General features: G+C 39.7%; 2 protein-coding genes across 8 annotated transcripts; one reads left to right on the plus strand and one right to left on the minus strand.

Annotated features, from left to right (window-relative positions):
• Positions 1-4760: 4760 nt before the first annotated feature.
• LOC115685264 (uncharacterized) lies at positions 4761-14750 on the plus strand. Of its 6 annotated transcripts, none has more exons than XM_056302286.1 (9): positions 4761-4908; positions 8915-9157; positions 9295-9369; positions 9731-9798; positions 9898-10038; positions 11354-11395; positions 12742-12881; positions 14018-14119; positions 14238-14750. In XM_056302286.1, the coding sequence occupies exons 3-9, from the start codon at positions 9296-9298 to the stop codon at positions 14364-14366; spliced, it is 696 nt and encodes a 231-aa protein (XP_056158261.1). In that variant the 5' UTR covers positions 4761-4908; positions 8915-9157; position 9295; the 3' UTR covers positions 14367-14750. The 6 variants fall into 6 exon arrangements, with proteins under 6 accessions (XP_056158261.1, XP_056158253.1, XP_056158264.1 ...); XM_056302278.1 differs by having other exon boundaries at positions 8915-9121; XM_056302289.1 differs by lacking the exon at positions 8915-9157.
• Positions 14751-16296: 1546 nt separating this feature from the next.
• Positions 16297-19199, minus strand: LOC115685259 (putative pentatricopeptide repeat-containing protein At5g65820). 2 transcript variants are annotated; one of them, XM_030610288.2, is made up of 2 exons: positions 19041-19199; positions 16297-18587 (listed from the first exon to the last, which is right to left on the minus strand). In XM_030610288.2, exon 2 carries the CDS (start codon positions 18495-18497, stop codon positions 16470-16472), a length of 2028 nt encoding a protein of 675 aa, XP_030466148.1. In that variant the 5' UTR covers positions 18498-18587; positions 19041-19199; the 3' UTR covers positions 16297-16469. The 2 variants fall into 2 exon arrangements, with proteins under 2 accessions (XP_030466148.1, XP_030466149.1); XM_030610289.2 differs by having other exon boundaries at positions 19014-19171.
• Between the last annotated feature and the right edge of the window lie 320 nt (positions 19200-19519).

The following is a 19519-nucleotide window of genomic DNA, read 5'->3' on the forward strand; positions in this document are numbered from 1 at the left end:
TTCCTCAGGGGCATGAGGTGAATAGCTAGAAGTGAAGGATTTTTCAAAGAGTCATTGTAGCATATATCGCTAGTATAAGGAAAATTTCACACTAGAGGTCTCATACATTCTTGATTTGACCCTAAGCCTCATACCAAAGATGGATAAGACTGCCAGAGATGTATACTCTAATATTCCCTTTTGAAAAGTAAGATTACCTCGTTAGGGTCAACCACTTGCAGGATTACAGTATGATGATAACTTCCATTTATTATAGCAGGATATAGTTTTGGGATGTAAACTTCACATATGTATATAGTTTTTAAAGTGTTGCATGTTTTTGATATCTTGAGTATGGTAGGTTCCTTTTATTTACTTAATCTTTAAGGAAAATGTGTGCTCCTGTATATTTTGATAGTGATTAATATTTTGTCCTTAAATGGCACTTCAACAATGCAAATTTCTGGTTTTGTTAGCATTTAGTACACTAGTGTGCCACCGATGACTCACAAATCATACCAAGTAATGACAGTTGTACTTTGTAAACTACCACTTATTATTCATTATTGTCTCTCAAATTTTTTTGGCTGCAGTCATCCTTGAACTTTTAAAGCGTCAAATTTCTTTAAAACTTTTGAATCTAAAAATCAGGATATATTGTCATGTCATAACATGTCATTTTTTTTTCAAACTTCAACCATGAACTTTGTTTTTTAACAACTTTGTTTGTTCAATTGAGATTTAAAACTTGCTAAATTGATGGGGAAGATGAAATGACAAAAGAGACGAATGCAGAATTTTGTAGGTCCTATTTAATATAAGAAAGCAGGTCGGGTTTACTATCATCTCTATTGAAAAAGAAAGTGAGACAAAATGTTTTCATTTTACATAACTGCAAACTGAAAATTAAAAACATATGTAATTTTAAAATTCTCGTTTTATATGAGAAAAGTGAGATTGCGCGGGCATGCAAGTGCAATATTTTTTTTTCAAAATTTTTATTCATTTTCATTATAAATCCGCTTTGGACATTTTCTATCCACTGACATTTTATTTACTATTTTTTTTCAGTAGAAGGTCCGCACTGCATACACGTTCTACTAGACGCTTTGACCCTTCTGGACTCCATCGGCTCTAATTCGTCATCCATATTAAGTCAAATTGCAAGCTACATGATTTAAAACATACATTTCGAAAATATTTTACCAAACAATCTCGTCTTCAAGCATTTTATAACTCATAGACAACTTTCAAATCATATGCACTAGGGAGACTTATTGAGCAAATAACAGTGTGCCGCATAAGGTTTTTTTTCATTTCTATTTATCTTGCTTGCCTCAAGGTGCAGTAATTAATCCGAAACTGATAACTATTTGTCTTGCTTGCCACGAGGAAGTGAATTGATTGCTTAAGGAAACTTTAAACATTTTCATGTTTAAGTGCTCGACAGAATGTAAAAGATGCGCTTATGCCGTAGAAGAATTGCGCATATATAAAGGAGTTGAAGGGATAGATGAGCTGCAAATTTATATTAGTTCGACCTCCCAGCTCAAATAAAAGTTGGAATTTACAGTTGTAATTCTTGAGATGTTAGCAGTAACCACAAAAATGTTCCTTGTACATGTAGTTTCTGCAGTGTCCTCTACAAACGTAACACTTTTCACCACCCTCAGCCACCCTTCGACTAATTACAGATACTTCAACCTTTACAGAGAAATAAAATTAGATACATAACTTCTGATGATCGTTGCAGAAGGTAGCTAGTTCCCTTTGGTTGAATATATAGGCATTAGACTTGAAATGATCGTTTGATATTCAAATTTCCATAGTAGCTGTTGGTTCTCCTGTCTATAGTTGCAAAAGGTCATTGCGCAAATCTGTGGAGACAGACTCCCGAAATTGTTAGTCTACTTCTACTGCATTTTGTTATCCTCTAATGCCTGCCCAAATATGGTAAAACTATTCTGATCATGTCCTGTCCATTCAAAGATGAAGAGAACCTAGCGATGAGTCAAATGCATATGCATATTTTGTCAACGCATGCAAATTAGTGTTTTTTCTTTAATGTACTATAAGATTGTTTCTAAATAATCTTTCAAGGCTTGCAAATTGTACAATTTCTGTTGCTTGGACTAAGTCTTTTAGTTAAGTCAGAAGTTGCTTATTTATTAAATTTATTTTTATACTAAATCTGTTGCTTGGATTATTTTTGTTGCATGGACTAAATCTAATATTGTTTCTCATGACTATGAGTTTAACTCTTATAACATTATGATTCAGTGTGACATCCGGAGGATCTTTGAGTATGTCAATTGACTTTCCATCCAAGATATCTCCATGTCCTCAAGTGAAATTATGCACCATAAAAAAAGGGCAAAAGAATTCCATTAATTGGGGAAGATAATATCATGACTCGACTTTTTTCGTAAGTATATCAATTTGTCATCGATTATTTGTGCATGTTGTGACATGTTGTATTACTTAAATATTGCTTTATGCTAACATTTTGTTTTTCTTTTTTTCTAGATAAACAATTGCCGTGGTTTTGAACAATGGGTTGAAGAGTGGATTGAAGAACTGCCGATCTATTCACCTCAAAATGTGGATGTAGCCAAGTCTCCAGAGGCATCAAATGAAAATGAAGAATTTATAGTCATGACAAGATATTTAAAGTTAATTAGAAGAAGAATGTGCTCTTTTATGCTACTAATATTATGTTATGGAGTCATCATATCTTTTCTTACTGTATTTGTGATTTTCATGTTCTTAGTTACAAGAGTCAATCCTAGTGATTATGTAGAACTTGTTGTTATATGATTTCAAAGAAATTCAAAGAATCACGGTATGGAGTCATCATATTTTTTCTTACTGGATTTGTGATTTCCATGTTCTTAGTTACAGGAGTCAATTCTGGTGGTTATAGAACTTGTTGTTATATGATCTTAAAGAAATTCTAAGAATTGTGGTATGGAGTTATCATATCTTTACTTACTGGATTTGTGATTTCCATATTCTTAGTTACAGGAGTCAATCCTTGTGATTATGTAGAAATTATTGTTATATGATTTTAGAGAAATTCAAAGAAGATTGAATTATTGTCTCAAGACGAATATGTAGAGATAAAACTGAGTCAAGCTACTCGTGAGTAGTTCATGCTCGGTTCAACAATTACTCAAAATCAGCTTGTCTAATTTCGAGTCGAGCTTGAGGTATTCAAGTATCTTGGTGAGTGGAGCTCAAGCTCGTCGATCTCAATTTTCAAGTTGAGGCAAACTCATGCAGAAAATGTTAATGCTCATTCAAGCTCAAGTTGAGTTTTGAGCATTGACTATATGAGTAGAGTCAAGCTTAGGCCTCGAATTTGGCACCGCATCGGCTCAACTCAACTTGATTACATTACTACTGATATGCGCATGAAGAATAGGACTCGAAACAAAAGAGTTCTGAGCAAAGAAACAATGGTTGACTATTGGATACACAAGTTTATACCATTAGATTATGATAATCCCAAAAAAGAAAAAACAGTGGAAGAAAGATCAACATTAGAAAGCAAAACTTGATATGCAGAAGGTGGTTCATCTAAAATTTGGCTTTTGCATTCTATTTCAGAGTAGGAAGATCATAAAAGTCATCCCCTGTTCATACTAATGGATCATGAAAGCAAACCAAAATGCACAATCACTAACTTAAGGGCCAAAAAGGTAGTCTTCTGAATAAGATCTATGAAAAAACAACAACTAAACTAATAATAAAAATTGTGTAGTTAAAGTAAACACCGAATGTTCTCCTAACTTCCAAAATAGATCCAACTAACAGAAACAAATTTTCGAAGATCTTATGTATTAGTTGCTTTCACATTAAACTCGGCTTGTTAAATGATAATCAATGCCTAGTGACTCTGGACTTTTGCTTAAGGTCAATCCTCGCCAAAAGTGACAGTATTACAATTACTTCATGCCTTTGTTTGCTTGTCCCCATCTTAAAAAGAGAAAAAGGTATATATAAATAAGCTAAAAAAATTGATGGAATCAGTATATCACATTAGACAAGCATCATACCTCGTGTGAGGTGTCTCTTGTGCATTAAAAGGCTTTTCTCTTTTGCTTCTCACCAGCGCCCTTCCACTGAGTATGTGATACACTCGTTGGCCTTATCTAAAGGGGATCGAGTACTTGAATTCCATAATTATATGCATCTTCAATTTCATCATTTTCCACTAAATTGGTAATTAACCCTCTTTCGAGCTCTCATAGATATTACATGGAAAAGAAGAGATAAGAAGTGGAAGAAAAACAATAAATTAGATATATTGCTATAGCAATTAATTAGATATTTTTAATTTTTTTTTGGCCAAATAGATACTTTTTATTAAGGGCTAATACCACGAAAAACCTCAAACTAGTATACACGTGACAAATATACCAAAAACTAATTTTTTTACCACAAAAAATTCTAAACTGGTACACTTGTGACAAATTTACCCACCGTCAGTTTTCGTTAAAATGGATTAATACGACGAAAAATCCTAAACTGGTACACTTATAACAAACGAAGAGTAAAACCCCAAACCGGTACATCCGTCAATTGCCAAATGTCCTCCAACTCAGCAAATTAACCGTAAAATTTAACGGAAACTAATGGAGGGTAAATTTATCACAAACGTACCAGTTTGGGATTTTTTATGGTATTAACCATTTTAATTAACTTAATCATTCTTTCATTTTTTTAAATCAAACCACGAAATACTTCTTTCTATTACGTCTTTCATTTTTTTAAATCAAACACACTGACGCAGCCGAGTCGTCTCCTCCTCCAACCTCCCGTTGCTGCTGCTTCCTTCTTCTTTCTCGCCAATGTTCAAACTTTCGGATTTTTACGAGCTCCGTCTTCATTGAAGCTTGTTGGTTACACCATCTCGTGATTACCCAAGTGAGTTCTTCGATCTTTTTAACGTTAGAAGTCTTTTTCCTCTTCCGTGAGAAAGACGATGGATGCTTTCCTTTCTTGATTTGAATGTGGCCTCCTTTATTAGAAATTGGATTGGTGGTGATCAAGAAGAGCTTTCCGGGTTCTTTGTACTTTGAATTGAATTTCCTTGTTGAAGCTGAGACAGATCGTGACATTCCGAATTTCGATCCATTTTTGGGATTTATAAAACGTGTATTTCGTCAGTGTGCTTATAGTAAAATCTCGTTCGGAACTGATCACTTTTGGATTATTTTTAAATTAGAGATTTCGCTAGAATCGCACTCGATCGAATTTAATCGTTATTTAGAGCACGAACTTTGGTGTTGAATTTCTCAGAGTTTCGTGACGAATTTAATTGGACGGTGTCGATATTAATGTGGCCAGTCTCGAGATTGCCCTGGATTGGTACAGATTTGAACTAGTAGACCTCCCTCGTAGTGTGTTTTATTTAGTATCTTTCGACCTTTTTTTAATTTATTATTTGGGATTTTCGTGATCGTTGGATCAAGCTCGCGAGATCGTTTGTGGGCGTTAGATTTGCACTGCACATATGTTGACTTTTCTCTCTCCTCTGCCCACTCACGTCCCTTCCCCCCCTTCACGTCTGTCCTTTTCCCCCTCCTCTTTTCCCCCGCTCACGTTTTCCCCCCTGCCTCTCTCTCTCTTCTTTTTGCTCTTTTTTCTTCTTCTTCTTCTTCTTCGTGGCGGGGCCGCTGCTTCTTTCTTCTTGACGCTCGCCGACCGGACCTGTCTCGCCGGAGCCGCCGACCTTCCAGCCCAGCCACCGCACGCCGTCCGCCTTGCGCCGCCGCTCGCCCGGCCGCCACAACCGTCCGCCCCAGCCACGCCGTCTGTCCAGTCAACTCCTCGACCCAGCTGTCCTCCCCCTCCCCTTCGCGCGAGCAGCAAGTTCGCCGCCGCGTCTGCCGCAGCTCGGCGTTGTCCAATCGCCAGCCGGCCTGACCTACCTCGCCGCGCTGCCTCCAACCGTCGCCGACCCCGCCGTTTCCGCCACCCGACTCCCCTTCCCCTGTTCTGGCTTGCCTTCCCCTGTTCGCCCGCCAGCCATCGTCGCGCCCGACCGACCGGTCGCCGCAGTCGCTGCTGGCCACCGCCGCCGTCGCCGGCTCGCCACCACCGTCCCACCTCGCTGCCGTCCCTCTCCTTCTCCCTCCCCTTCCCAGTCGCTCAGCACCACCACCTCGCCGTCCCCTGCTCAGCTGAGGACGCCTGCCGCCGTCCGCCTTGCCCGCCGTCGCCGTGAGCCGCCGCTCGACCGCCGGAGCTGCTGCTGCCTCGGCGACGTTGCTGCTGCTTCCTTCCCCTATTTCCCTCTCGCTGCTCTCTGCCTCGGCCTCCCGTCGCCGTCGCTGTCCAGCCGCCGCCGGAGCTGCTGCCATTCCGGCGAGGCCCCTGGTCGCCCCTGTTGCCGCCGAGCTGCTGCCGCCTCAGCCGGAGCTCCTTGCCACCCCTGTCCGCCTCCTCTTCCATGTAGCAGCCGCTCATCCGTCGCCGCTGCGCGTTCGCCGGAGTTGCGGCTGTGCCGAGGCTGCTGCCGCAGCTGTTCTGGTTCCCCTCGCTACCCTTGCTCGGCTTGTTCTCGATTAGGCCCGAGGTAAGCGACCCCCTAAACCTCGTATAGGACTTCGGATATTATCAGACTTGTTTAGAGCTTAAATCGGGTGGATTAGGGGCTGGGTATGGCTGATATTGGTTGCTGGAATTGCGGGCTGATCATGGTTGAAATGTGGGTGGATTGGGGTGATCTAGAGACTTAATTAGTGGCTGGTTTTGGCGGGTTTAATTGCTGGTTTGTTAGACTAATGTTGGTTAGTTTATGACTTGGAATGTGAGTCGAATGTGATGAAATGGTGGGCGCGTGTGTGGCTGAATGGTCGCGGCACTTGTGAGTGAATTTCGATGCTCGAGAGTGGATGATTCGTGTTGGTTTGTGGGCCGTATGTGTCCGGCTTGAATACCGGAATTGCGAGCTATTGTAGTGAGCTTATGACTTGGAATTGGGTGATTGAAATGTGTTGGAATGATGGTTGTGCAATGTGGCTAACTTGTGATACTTTAAGGAATGAATTTGATACTTGCATGGATTGATTTGAATGAGTGGTGGTTGAGCATATTATGGCGTTGTTTGAATATGTGATTGACGTGGAATTGATTGAATTATGTGGCGTGTGTGGTTGCTTGAACAAGCCCGGATCGATCGGAGGGCTGCCAACCTGTAGGGTGTTGACCCGGGTTGTGAGAAAGGACCTGTGGGGTGTTGACCCGGGTCGTGAGAAAAGTCCTGAGGCGTGTTGACGCGGGACAAAGCCCGGATTGATCGGAGTGCTCACCTGAGGCGTGTTTACGCGGGTCGTGAGAAAGTGAGAAAGGACCTGTGAGAAAGGACCTGTGGGGTGTTGACTCGGGTCGTGAGAAAGGTCATGAGACGTGTTGACGTGGGACAAAGCCCGGATTGATCGGAGGGCTGACCTGTGGGGTGTTGACCCGGGTTGTGAGAAAGTTGGATGGATGCGTATGTGTATTGTACTTGATAGAATTGGGTGAACGTACGTGTGTATGGTGCTCAAGTGATTGTGATATGTACATGAGATGTTATTGCATTAATGTGAATTAACTATTATGCAGAGTTGGCACTTGGTTTATGGCGAGGTGAGTATGTTTGTGGGGATTCGATTGTGTTGGCTGTTAGATCGCATGTTAGACTCGTCTGGGTACGCATTGGCCTAGGTGGGGTTTAGGTTGTCTGATTATTGAGATTTATTCTCATTGCTGTAGTGCAAACAATTTCAGATCCGCGATCGTGATTGATTTGGATATGCTGCCAAGGTACCTCGGGGATCGAGGACGGGTCAAGTTACCTCGTCTTTTGAGTGTTCCCCTTTTGTAAAGGAGTTAAGCTCACCGACCACCGTCCCCTTTTTGATGAATGTGGTTTGAAGTGAGTGGCATGGGTTGTTATTGTGTATTTATGAATGCTGTAAGTTATGGCATGCAATGGAAATGCATTTATTGATTAGTGCATTTACTATCCCTTGTCATTAACTATCGTCAGGGTTGCTTAAATTTCGCTTCCGCTTGCGTACGTCTTTGCGTGTTTCATGGGTCGGCGACGCGTCCTGGGACGTCGCGTTCAATACTGCCATCGAAGGGGTGTCGCTAGCCCGTTGGGGTTCGGGGCGTGACATGGGTGGTATATGCTTGCACTCTTTCTTGCCCGCCAACTGTTTGATGATTTGTCGACATCAGTTGATTAGTGCTCAAGCGATTCTCTCTTGTTTCCTTTGCGTCTGTTCATGGGTCTAGTTTCGATTCGAACAGGGCTACTTTTAAGTCTTCTTTTATGATGATTGTTGGTATCAAGACCGAACCGAGTAAGACTTGGATAAAGCTCGTGATGATAAATTTGGCTCAAAGTTAGTAGCCCGAAGACCTAAAGGTGGTTGTTTTGTTGGTTTTGAGATTCCTAAATGAGAAAGTCCAAATAATCTAGAAGGTTCGATGCGACTTAAAAGGTCTCTGTTAATTGGTTTCAGCCTATATATTTTTAATTGGATTGTATGTTCCCACTCAGATTTGTAAAAGTACAAGCCAAACTGGTGTCCTTAAGTATATTGCTTTAGATGATCTGCTTCGTATTTCAATATCATGTATCTTCTGTGTTTCAAGAAAAGCTTTCCGATAGCTATTATGATTTTGTTGGTGTGAATTCAAGGAATCAACTAGTTCTTGCACTTGAGCTGATATAAGTTGAGTTGAGCTCAAATTTTCAACCTTTTCGATGACTCGCATTCAAATGTGAATGTTGATGTGCAATTGAGCTAGAGTTGAGTTTTCAGTGTCAATTTTCTAGTTAAGTATCTTCATGCGTCGTACTTACTGGGCTCATTTACACGCCTTGGAATTTTCTTAGTCTGCCAGTTTTGCAATTGTTCTTACTTGTCTACAGAACCTTGAGCATGCATGTGTACTCCACAATGTACAAAAGGGCTTGTATTTTGGAACCACTGGTCAAAGGTAGCCCAACAAGTTCTGGACATTTTTATAGGCTCATAATTGGACAGGACCAAGAGAAAGTGTAAGCTTGGTTGTGAGAGAAGACTACAAACCATTTATCGGACCCAGAAGAAGGCCGAGGCCCGGAACATCTCTGGCTGTGCTGTTTCATTTATTCTTATCTTCTTCTTCTTGAGTGTGTACCATCTTGTTACCGACATTGATAGTTCAGAATGCCTGAAATCTGCTTTTAGAAGTTTATTTTGCGACTAATCAATCATCTGGTCCCTGAATTTGGTCATTCTTTGCTTAATGAGGGATGTTTTTTAACAGAATGGGAACCGACAATGAAAGATCAGGTTCTGAGATGGAGAAGATGTTACTGCTTTACAAAAGTTTCATGGCTAGGTATCCCCTTGGTAACTGATTTTTTCTGTATATGTCAGAATTCAAGTTTTCCTTTAAAGAGTCTTTCCGCACAGTGTGCCTTTCTGCTTCATTTCATTACTGTGCTTGTGTCTTGTGGAACTCCATATCACAGCTAGAAGTATAAGAATGCATATCACAATTCCATATAATCATGTCTTTGAGAATTTTCGGCTTTTTCATCATTGACTATCGCACTACAGTTAACTTACTTTTGTCATAGTGTCCCGTTAATCATACAAGGCTAATTTCCATATGCTTCTCGAGTAGCCAAATATTGAAAGGCAGGTCGTTTTCTTTTGCTTGATCAAATACTGAAGTGGGTCAGCATTTCATTTTATAGGGTCACAAAATTTGATGAAGCGACATCTGCAGGAAGCAGGTTTCTTGTCAGCTTTCAACAAGGGCTAGGTTGTATATCTAAAGTTCATTAAGTTCTCCCTTTTTCTTATATGTCAACATCAATCTCATTCTGGCATCTTCAATGGTTCTCTCTTCATCCTTTTGTAGAATTTGTTCGACGGCCTGCTTTAGACAGAAGTTCTAATTTACTCAAGAATATTATCAAAGCTAACGAAACAGAGAGGCTCACATCATACTTCAACGCTGGATGTATCCATGCTAATGATGGGTCCCAGAGTTTGACAAAGTGTAGGCACAACTCTTTCAATTTCCTGAAATAGTGTAGCTCAACTTTTTGTCTAACTACTTTATGCAGACAATAGATAGACCACCATCACTCAATACCCTTTGGTGACAATAATTACACATTCCTCCACATCTTTGGGGATGTTGTATTGAAGATGTATTTTTCCAATGCCTTTTCTGCTTAGCTTGAAATTTCCATGGACACTCTAATTGATTAGATATTTGGGGTGCGCATGAATACCATTCTGTGCCCGGGCGCTATTTCTGAACAGAAATGATTTTTTTTTATTCTGTGCCCAGAAACAATTTCTGAGTATTTGAAGGCGTTTGATAAACTGTCCAAAATTTCTATTTCTAGAGTAGAAAAGAACAGAAATGCGTTTGGTAACTACACAAAATTTCTGTTCCCAAATAATATTTTGAATTGTTTATTTATTTTTTTCTTTCTACTTTCTTCTTTGGCCATGGCCCGATCGCCGCGACCGGCCACATGCCTGTGGCCGGCGAGGCGTCACGGACCTCGCCGGCCGCCGGCGGAGCGAGGGTCGCCCTCGCCGGCGAGCGAGGCGGACCCTCGCCGCCGGGCGAGGCGACCTCGCCCAGATCGAGCGAGGCCGAGCCTCGCCGTCGCGACCCACGGCGAAGCTAACCTCGCCGTGGGTCACGACGGCGAGGCTCGGCCTCGCTCGATCCGGGCGAGGCCACCTCGCCCGGACGGCGAGGGTCCGGCCCTCGCCGGCGAGGGCGACCCTTGCCTCCGCCGGCGGCCGTTGAGGGCCGTGACGCCCTCGCCGGCCCTGGGCTGTGGCCGGTCGCCGGCGGCCGGCCCAGCCGAGGGAAGAACAACACAAAAATAAGAAAAGAAAAAAGAAAAAAAAAACTGATTCTCAAAATTGTGCCGAGAAACAAGAAGCAACTTTTTTTTACTTCTTGTTTCTCTTCCAAAACTGTTTCTCGGCACAAATTTTTGCAAAAATGTGCCAAGGAACAAAAAATTTACCAAACGCATTTCTGTTCCCAAACTATTTCTGGGAACAAAAGAACATAAATTTTCACTATTTGGCACGTTACCAAACGGGGCCTTGGCGTCTCTTCCATATATAAAATTATGTGCTCACTCTGATTGGTAATATTATATTTCAATGTAGCATCATTATAAAAATAGCAACAGTACATAGTCTACAGACTTGAGGATTTGTAAATATATCTTGGATAGGAATATCTTATTTCAGCCACTATTTCCTACTTATTAGGTGTCATTTTTGCACCTGAACTGACTGTGAGGGTCTACTGTTTTCCTTTAATGTGCATACAGAAGTACATACTTGTGTTCTTGGTCTTCACAGCCTTGTGAATACAGGTAACATTTTATTACATAGAATCCGATTTTGAAACCTGTATGCAAGAAATAATGCATTGGTACATATTTTTCAATGTGCTTCTCTCATTATGTACTTAAATCAAATTTTTGTTGATTATCGGATTTGTTAGCATCTATTGCCTCTAGACTCCTCAAAAAATTTATCTTTAGGATGGTGACTGATGTCTCATTGTAGGTGGTTTTCATAGAGTTTAGTGTAGGATCCTTCAGAACAAATATTTAACATACTATTTTGAGATTGATCAAAATCTAGGATATTCTAATCTTCTGTATGTGTACTTTTCTCAATTGAGGGCATAACTCAAATGCATGTTTCAGTTGATCTTTTGTCCTAATTACATTATAGCTGAAGTATTAAATCTCTAACACATACATCATAATCTGATCAAAACAACAAACTTTTGTCGCTCTTTTGAGATTGACCAAAATCTAGGATATTGTAATCTCCCATAGATGTAATTTTTGCAATGGAGGGCATAATTCAAATGCGTTTTTTTTAGGTCTAATTGTGTTATAATCAGTCTTTTAAATCTCTATTACATCAACATCTGATAAAAGACCTTGTTTAGTCCCCTAAGCATTTCTGTTGATTTCTCTTTCCCAACTACAATTGTGATATTAAGGTGTGTATAATGTGAAGTTTCCTAATCGACAATTTCCACTACTGTGATGACCATTTTGTTAAGTAATGTTGAACCTTTGTCCAAAATGATCTAATACATGCTGCTTAAAAGGTTTTTGATATATTGATCTGTCTGTATGTTGTTTGTTTTAGTCGGCAAATAAGTGACACGAGTTGCTGGAAACTTTGCAACTTGATGTTTTCTCTCTTAAAAACATATGGAGCATTTATAAACCCAAAAAATGGTAACATATGGAGCTTTTAAACCTTACTGAATACTTGATACAAAGCCAGAGCAAAATGGCATATTTTGAACCTTATTGAATACTTGATACAAAGCCAGAGCAAAATGGCATAAAGGTTTCATATATCCGACCCCATTTATGGGATAAGGCTTAGTATGTTGTAGTGGTGGTGGTCTTTGTCACTGTCGTTGTTGTTGTGCAGATGCAAGTGCTACGCGTATTTTAGGATGACACCTCTTGGGAATTTTGTTTTTCCAGTTTATTACTTTAGTTTTTAGTTAGGGGAGGACGAAGAGAGTGGGAGAAAAGGAAGAAAGAGATAGGTGGTGGGGATTCCCATGGTTGCACCATTTTGCTTTTTCTTATTTTCCGGCACCACAAAATACAGTTCCTTATAGACTTGAAATTAAAAAGAAATTATTACTTACGCAAACAGCTTTCCAATTTTGTTGCTGCAGCCAAAACTATACTGATTGAACTTGAGGGTCTTCTAGAGGATGTAATCAAGGTCTTAGAAGCTGCGAATGAGTATTTATTACCATCTCAGGATGAAGACATTGATGCTAGATTGATGGGGGAAGCGACTAATGCTGACGAGGTGGGCTTAGATTTTACTTTATTATTGTTGCTCCAAATGCTGTTCTATCTCTGATGTGAGAAATTCAAAATTTCATTGGTCTTTAGACAGCATTCTTTTTCTTGACGTACTAATATCTTGTTGCATTCTTCTATGTGCATCTTGAAGCGATAATTGTATCACTTAATTCATTGAGAAGTATAAAGTCAGTATTCATTCATTTCAATGTGCATTTTCAAACAGAGAGGATCCTCTTATTCTGCCAAATTTAACTACAGATTATCTCATGTATTCAGACATAAGATTTGGATGCAATCTTTTGTTCTGGATGGCTGGTGAGTTACATGTTGCAGGAGGTACCTGCTGCTGGATTAGTATTTGGGTTATTATTTAACTAACTTTAATACAATATCAAACTAACAAACACATGCATAAGTAGAACTAAGCTGGAAATTACAGCATTCAAGACAATCTAAATATTATAATCTGGTCATACGTTCTTTCAAGTTGAACCATTTGATCCAAAGCTAATATTATTTAATGTGTAGTTATTTGGGTTTTTATAATAATATGCTTGTATTCCAACTTGCAAGTTATTTCTTTTAAGGTGAACCAGTTCATCTCAAGGCCTTGTGGTAACAAGACCTTTTTCATTTGGGTAGCAGCGTGGATCCGTTGTCATTGTTGAGTGGGACAGTTTTAACTGTCTTATTAGGGACAAGTATGCTCAACGGGATATTGAGTTTGTTTGCTAATTATCTTTGACATTAAGGTGCTAAACATCTGTTAATTTTGACACCATTGTACTGATTTACATTTGTGATCTGCCCTGGTGGTTTCCTTGTACTTTTGAAATGTCCAAAATAAGATTTTTAGTGTATCAAGCAGTACAAGTGTTACATGATCCAACAGCATTACTGCTCAAATCATACTTAAAAGTTGATAAAAACTTGTGATAGAATTTTTTACCAGGATACAACATTCGTGTGTACATAGCATACCTTCATCTATGTAACTTATGCATACATGCAAATACAGTAATGAGTGCCGATGTGATGCAATCTGGTTTGCATTTGTTCTACCGTTAGATTTTTCTTTTCATTGGCTATTCATGTTATTCTATTTTTAATTTTTAGATTTCTTTATACTTCATTCAGGAGGAAACTGCATCATCTGATTCTAGGAGACCTGAGCTCACGGAGTATGCTACCATGATGGGTGTTATTTACAGTATGATTAAACAAGACTTTGTCATGCAGGTATCAAACCCATCACTTTTTGCTGAATAAATTGTTAGTAATTTAATTTACTTTGTCATGTCTCTTTATATGTAACGATACCTGATTTCCGGTGTTAAATCGTTGATTCTCATTGCAGGAGAAGATTGTCTCTGCTCTGAATCTGAAGCTATCATCCGGAGAATTAGAAACCTATTGCACTATATGGTCTCTGCGTCCTTTCATTGATGATGAAATCATGCATCAGGCTTGGTCATTCATTCCTTGACCATGTCCCTTATGCAAATTGTTGCCATATAACATGTTTGTCGACCGAGGAAGGATGTTGGGGACTATCTAGAGGTGGCAAACATGAGGGTCAACAGTACTTGGATTCTTTCAGGTTCGGGTCATTCCTGGTTCTGCCTCCTCAGCTCTAGAGTACGGGTTGGCTCTAGGGTTGAAGTCACCTGGGGTTTACCTTTCATTGGATAAAGGCCAGATTTTACTCAGATATATAGCTCAGTTGCAACTTTCTTCGGGTTTATGATAATCCTGAGTTTGTTTTTTCGGAAGTGTCCAGTCAGATCAGACAATACTAGGATTTGTAAAGCGTTATATAACTTTTCGTGTCAAATCTAAGTTCTTTCTTCCATAAAGTGGCATTCCCCAAGCTATTGTGCAGCAATGTGGCTCTGTATTGTGTTTCATGAAAAAATTAAGTAATCACAGTTTGTCGAGTTACGTAGAAAGATAAAACGAAGTATTGTTTGGCAGAAGAAAATTTGGGTTAGTCATTATTACATTCTTAAAGCATAGTCTTTTCAAATATCCTCCAATAATCTTTGAAATGGTATTATAACGACATGTTTAAAAGAAAAACTCTATGGGTACCTCGATGAAAATTTTTACCCATTGTTTTGATTTCTCAAACATATTCACTAACGTGGCCTGATGTTTCATTCAACTATCCTATCGTGTCCGGGAACAGCTTTATAATACAAGAAAAAACTTTGTTCACCATATTGGCGCCAGGGACAGGTTTGTTTTGGATAATAATAAGACAATTTCTCACCAAAAAAATATATTTTATCAAAAAGAAGTTATTGAGAAGTTCTTACATGATTTCGAATAGATTGAAATATCAAAATTAATGTCTTTTTTCTTTACATCCCGGTCGGGCTCCCTGGAGGCCTAAGAAACACCGTACAAGCCTTACGAATCAGTTAAATTCAGGGCTTTAGTTGTGTATGCGGCCGTAATGCATAGCAAACCACACGCAATTGATAAGATTTGAATGGGCGAAGTCTAATTTCTGAGCTGAAAACTCCGATGCCCCAACCAACCGCACCAACACAGGTTTAAATCTCTATGTTTCTAAACCCTTGAGGCGTTTGGCGTTAAACAAAAGCCAGAATACCCTTGCCACAAAAAACAAAAGCCAGAATATTAGTGGCTACAACGTTTTGAGCACAAAGATTAAATTACTAGCACATCCTTACAATTTCTCATGAGAACTCAAGAGCTTCTTCACGTCACCTTACCACGGACACTATTGGTTATTCCTCACATTTCTTGCATTCCATCATTTTTTTTCCTTTTCATACCATTTAATCTGTACCTTTTGTTTCTAACGCACGTTCAAATATGCACGAATGAATATGGAAACCTCGCAGGGAAAGTTTGTCGAAATTTTAACACTAACTTGCACTTAGAACTGAAATGACTTACAGATAAAACACTGCTCTGCAATGATAGCATGACTAACTTAACCATTTAGTAATTATCTTTTTAACCCGATAAATGGATAAATAGCCATTATACTTAACCTTAGAATCTGGTGTTTATGTTACTTGGGCGTTATCATAGTTTCAGCAGAATAAACATTCCGGATTAGATATATATTCAAACCGTATCCACGATATATGTCGAGATTATAGGAATCGATTTTATTTCTCCGAGGTCACTTGATTTCACTTCACACCTCATTATCAATGCGATCAGGGATACTTCCATTTATCTAACTTTGATTTGTCACAAAAAACCCAACTCTTGAATGAATAAGAACTATGTAGCATTCACCAAACTATAACAAGTATCACACCTTGTGAGGATGATCAAGAGATATTTTTTTTTTTTACATATTTTCTTTATTCTAAAGCTCTTAAATCGATATTGCGAGCTGATCTCAGGTTTGGTTGATTCGGTCATGCTCTATATATAGAATGAACATTTTCACTTTATTTCACAGCTTAATGTGATTAACAAGGTATACCTGGCGTGTACACGAACCTGAACAAGTATCAAGGAAACTATTAGCAGACGAATCAAACAATTTCCACAACGTTAGCTCCAGACACTCCTCCACCCTGTGCTAGCATGCGGGATCCCATCAACTGAGCCCTGATGAGATATCTGCTTTAGCACGGCCCAGGCCCCGTCCCCGCTGGCGTCTCTGAGCCCTCGTCTTCCTCCCATCCCTTTTTGCCTTGATTTTTTCTTTCAAGTCTCTCTCGCCTCGCCTTTTGTACATCTTGAAAGTGATCTGTCTATCCTCAGCCATCTTTCTCACTTTCTCGGTTATCTCTGCCGCAATTTGTCGGTTATACAGCTTTCTAAGGCCCCGCATGAGCTTAGCAAATGTATCTGGCTGCGGCATTACATTTGCTTCCATCATGTCCAAGCAATATGAACACGCCTCTTTAACATGCCCATTTGAGAAGAGTGCATGAATCCAGATTGTCCAGGCATAAACATTGAGATCACATCCTTTCGTCAAGATGCAACTCCAAACGTCTTTAGCCATTTCAAGTTTTTCAGCTCTTAAAAGAGAATTCAGCAAGTCTTTCAATGTGCCATAATTAGGAGCTGATAGAAGACCTCTTCCCACCATCTCTTTAAAATAATCGGATGCTTCAACTAGATGACCATGTGCAATGAGTCCATGAATCATGATAACAAAACTGTCCAGACCTGGACTAAGCCCGCTTGCTTCCATTTGATTCCAAAGCTCAACACCTTCCTTAATCTCGGCCAGCTTACATGCTAACCTGATCGCCACATTGAAGATGCTAACGTCGGGAACACAGCCAATCTTCTTCATTTCCTCAATGAGTTCCAAAGACTCTTCCAGCTCTTCCTTCTTCTCATGAGCCAACATGATATGCAAATATGTTGTTGCACATGGGATATGACCTTGCTGTATCATCCTATCCAGTAGCTCGTAAGCGTTATCAAGTTTACCGCATTTGCAAAATCCACTAATCAGTGTAGTGTACGTCACACCATCCGCCTCGCAGTTGTTCCTGTGCATCTCAAGCAACATGCGCATAGCCTCCTCCATTTTTTCTCTGGAACATAGGGCTTGTATTAGAGTAGTATAAGAAGCTGCGTTAGGCTCACAACCCTTTCGCTTCATCTCTTTCAACAGATCGTATGCATCCACCATTTTCTGCGCTCGTGCATACCCGCTCAGGAGATTGTTGTAGACAACAATATCTGGTTCAAAACCAGCCTCTCTCATTTGCACCAACACATGTTTTGCCTCCATAAGCTTCCCTTCTCTACACCAGCCATAGAGCAGTGATGTGAAATGCTTAATACCTGGTGTGAACCGATATTTCATTTCTCCGAATAAAGCAGCTGCTTCTTTTACACTACCATTTTTACACAAAGCATCCAACAAGCAACCAAATGCATATTCATCTGGCTCACAGCCATACTTGGGCATCTCATCCAGGACTTCTATTGCTTTCTTTACCATTCTCGATGACGCAAACCTCCTCATCAAGATAATGAACAGCTCTGGTGATATCAACTGAGGGTTCTCCTTTCTCATCTCCTCAATTAATGCCCAGACAGCACCAAAATGCCTCATTTTCCCTAAAATCCTAATCATTGCTTTATAGACGTCGTAGCTATGTCTATAACCCGGCTGCTTTGAAGCCCACACAAAGAAGCTGTAACCCAAATTGCCTGCATCACCACAGCGGTTCAACACGCGCTCTGTCAATCCTGACCGCATGATAATTCCAGACTCTTGTAAGGCGAGCTCCATTTTGGGAGCTCTAGAGTGAAAGTTCCTCAGAATCCTATATATCTTTTCCACATCTGCGGCAAACTCATCATGCCTTCCTTCATCTGCACAATCATCATGGATGTTTTCAAGGTAGACAAGGCCAGGTCCAGTTTTTGAGTCTGCTTGAGAAGTGTTGCAGTTCCCAGGTTTGGTTGGTCTGTAATTTGGATTGGGTTGTGATGGAATTTCAAAGGAACGAGACTGTTGATGAGAAGAGGGTGTGGAAGAAATAAATTTGGCGATCTCAAAGAACCACTGGCTATAAATGGAGGGAACATTCGACGAAGATGGTCGAATACAATTTTTGCACAAATGAGGAAGTGCTCTCGAAAAGAAATGCATTTTCACTTTTGACTTTTCTTATTGCCATTGAATAGTCTGAATCCTAGTATCATCTCATTGGCCTCTGATCCTTCCACTCTAGAATCTACCCTGCTCCAAACAAAAAGAAAATTTACATAAGCAACAGACTGAGAACAGAGTCAGAAATCAAAGTTTACCATATAATAACAAACAAAGTTCAGTCACAAAATGAAAACCCAGCCTTGACAACCAATAACAGAGTTTAGGCGTTTCAACAGTACATGAAAGAGAGTATTTATTCCGTCAACACGGTTTCTTGGAAAAAAAAAAAACCAATGTGTCCTGAGACATCTATCGAACAGGTGGTGTGCACGGGCAACACTGCTACATCAAGCACCATAGGATCTGCCCGGCGCTAAAAAAATCAGCAACTAATGCTTACCCACAACGCAAAACCACCAAAAAGTTGAGAAAGCACTGAAATTTGCAACGTACCGTGAAGCATTATATAAAACCGCAAGACAAGAAGACAGGAACATGAACATCGAACTATACTGTTAAAATCGACAAGTGAGTACTTACCATTGTCTCTTCTTGATCCGCACAGGTCAGATTGGAGCGACGAAAAGAGAGACCAAAGCAGGAGAAATGGAGGAAGTGAAGGAGCTGCAACTGGTTTGAACTTGCGTTAAAATGGTGCCGCAAGTGTCGGGGATTCAAGAAAAGATGGATGAAGGGAAGCGAAGTTAATCGGTTTGGATTTATACGTTGGATTGCAGAAAATAAATAATTTAAAAAAATAATCGTTTATATTATTAAAAAAATAAATGAAAATTTTTTTGGCATAATTTGTTATCAATAATGAAAATATTTTTCGTTGACTAATTTTTCTAAATAATATAAGAAATCATTTTTCGGAAAATATTTTCTAAATCGTTCATTTATGCCTCCTAAATTGAATTTTTTTTTGTTGGAAAGTCGAACCAATTTAAATCTAAGTACCAATATTAAGTCTATTTTATATACATGACTACTTAACTTTGCCTAATCATTGTGCTAAA

This window comes from Syzygium oleosum, unplaced genomic scaffold (assembly GCF_021117445.2).
Source record: "Syzygium oleosum isolate NSW1041296 unplaced genomic scaffold, Sole_v2.1 Sole_v2.01, whole genome shotgun sequence".
Taxonomy (NCBI): Eukaryota; Viridiplantae; Streptophyta; class Magnoliopsida; order Myrtales; family Myrtaceae; genus Syzygium; species Syzygium oleosum.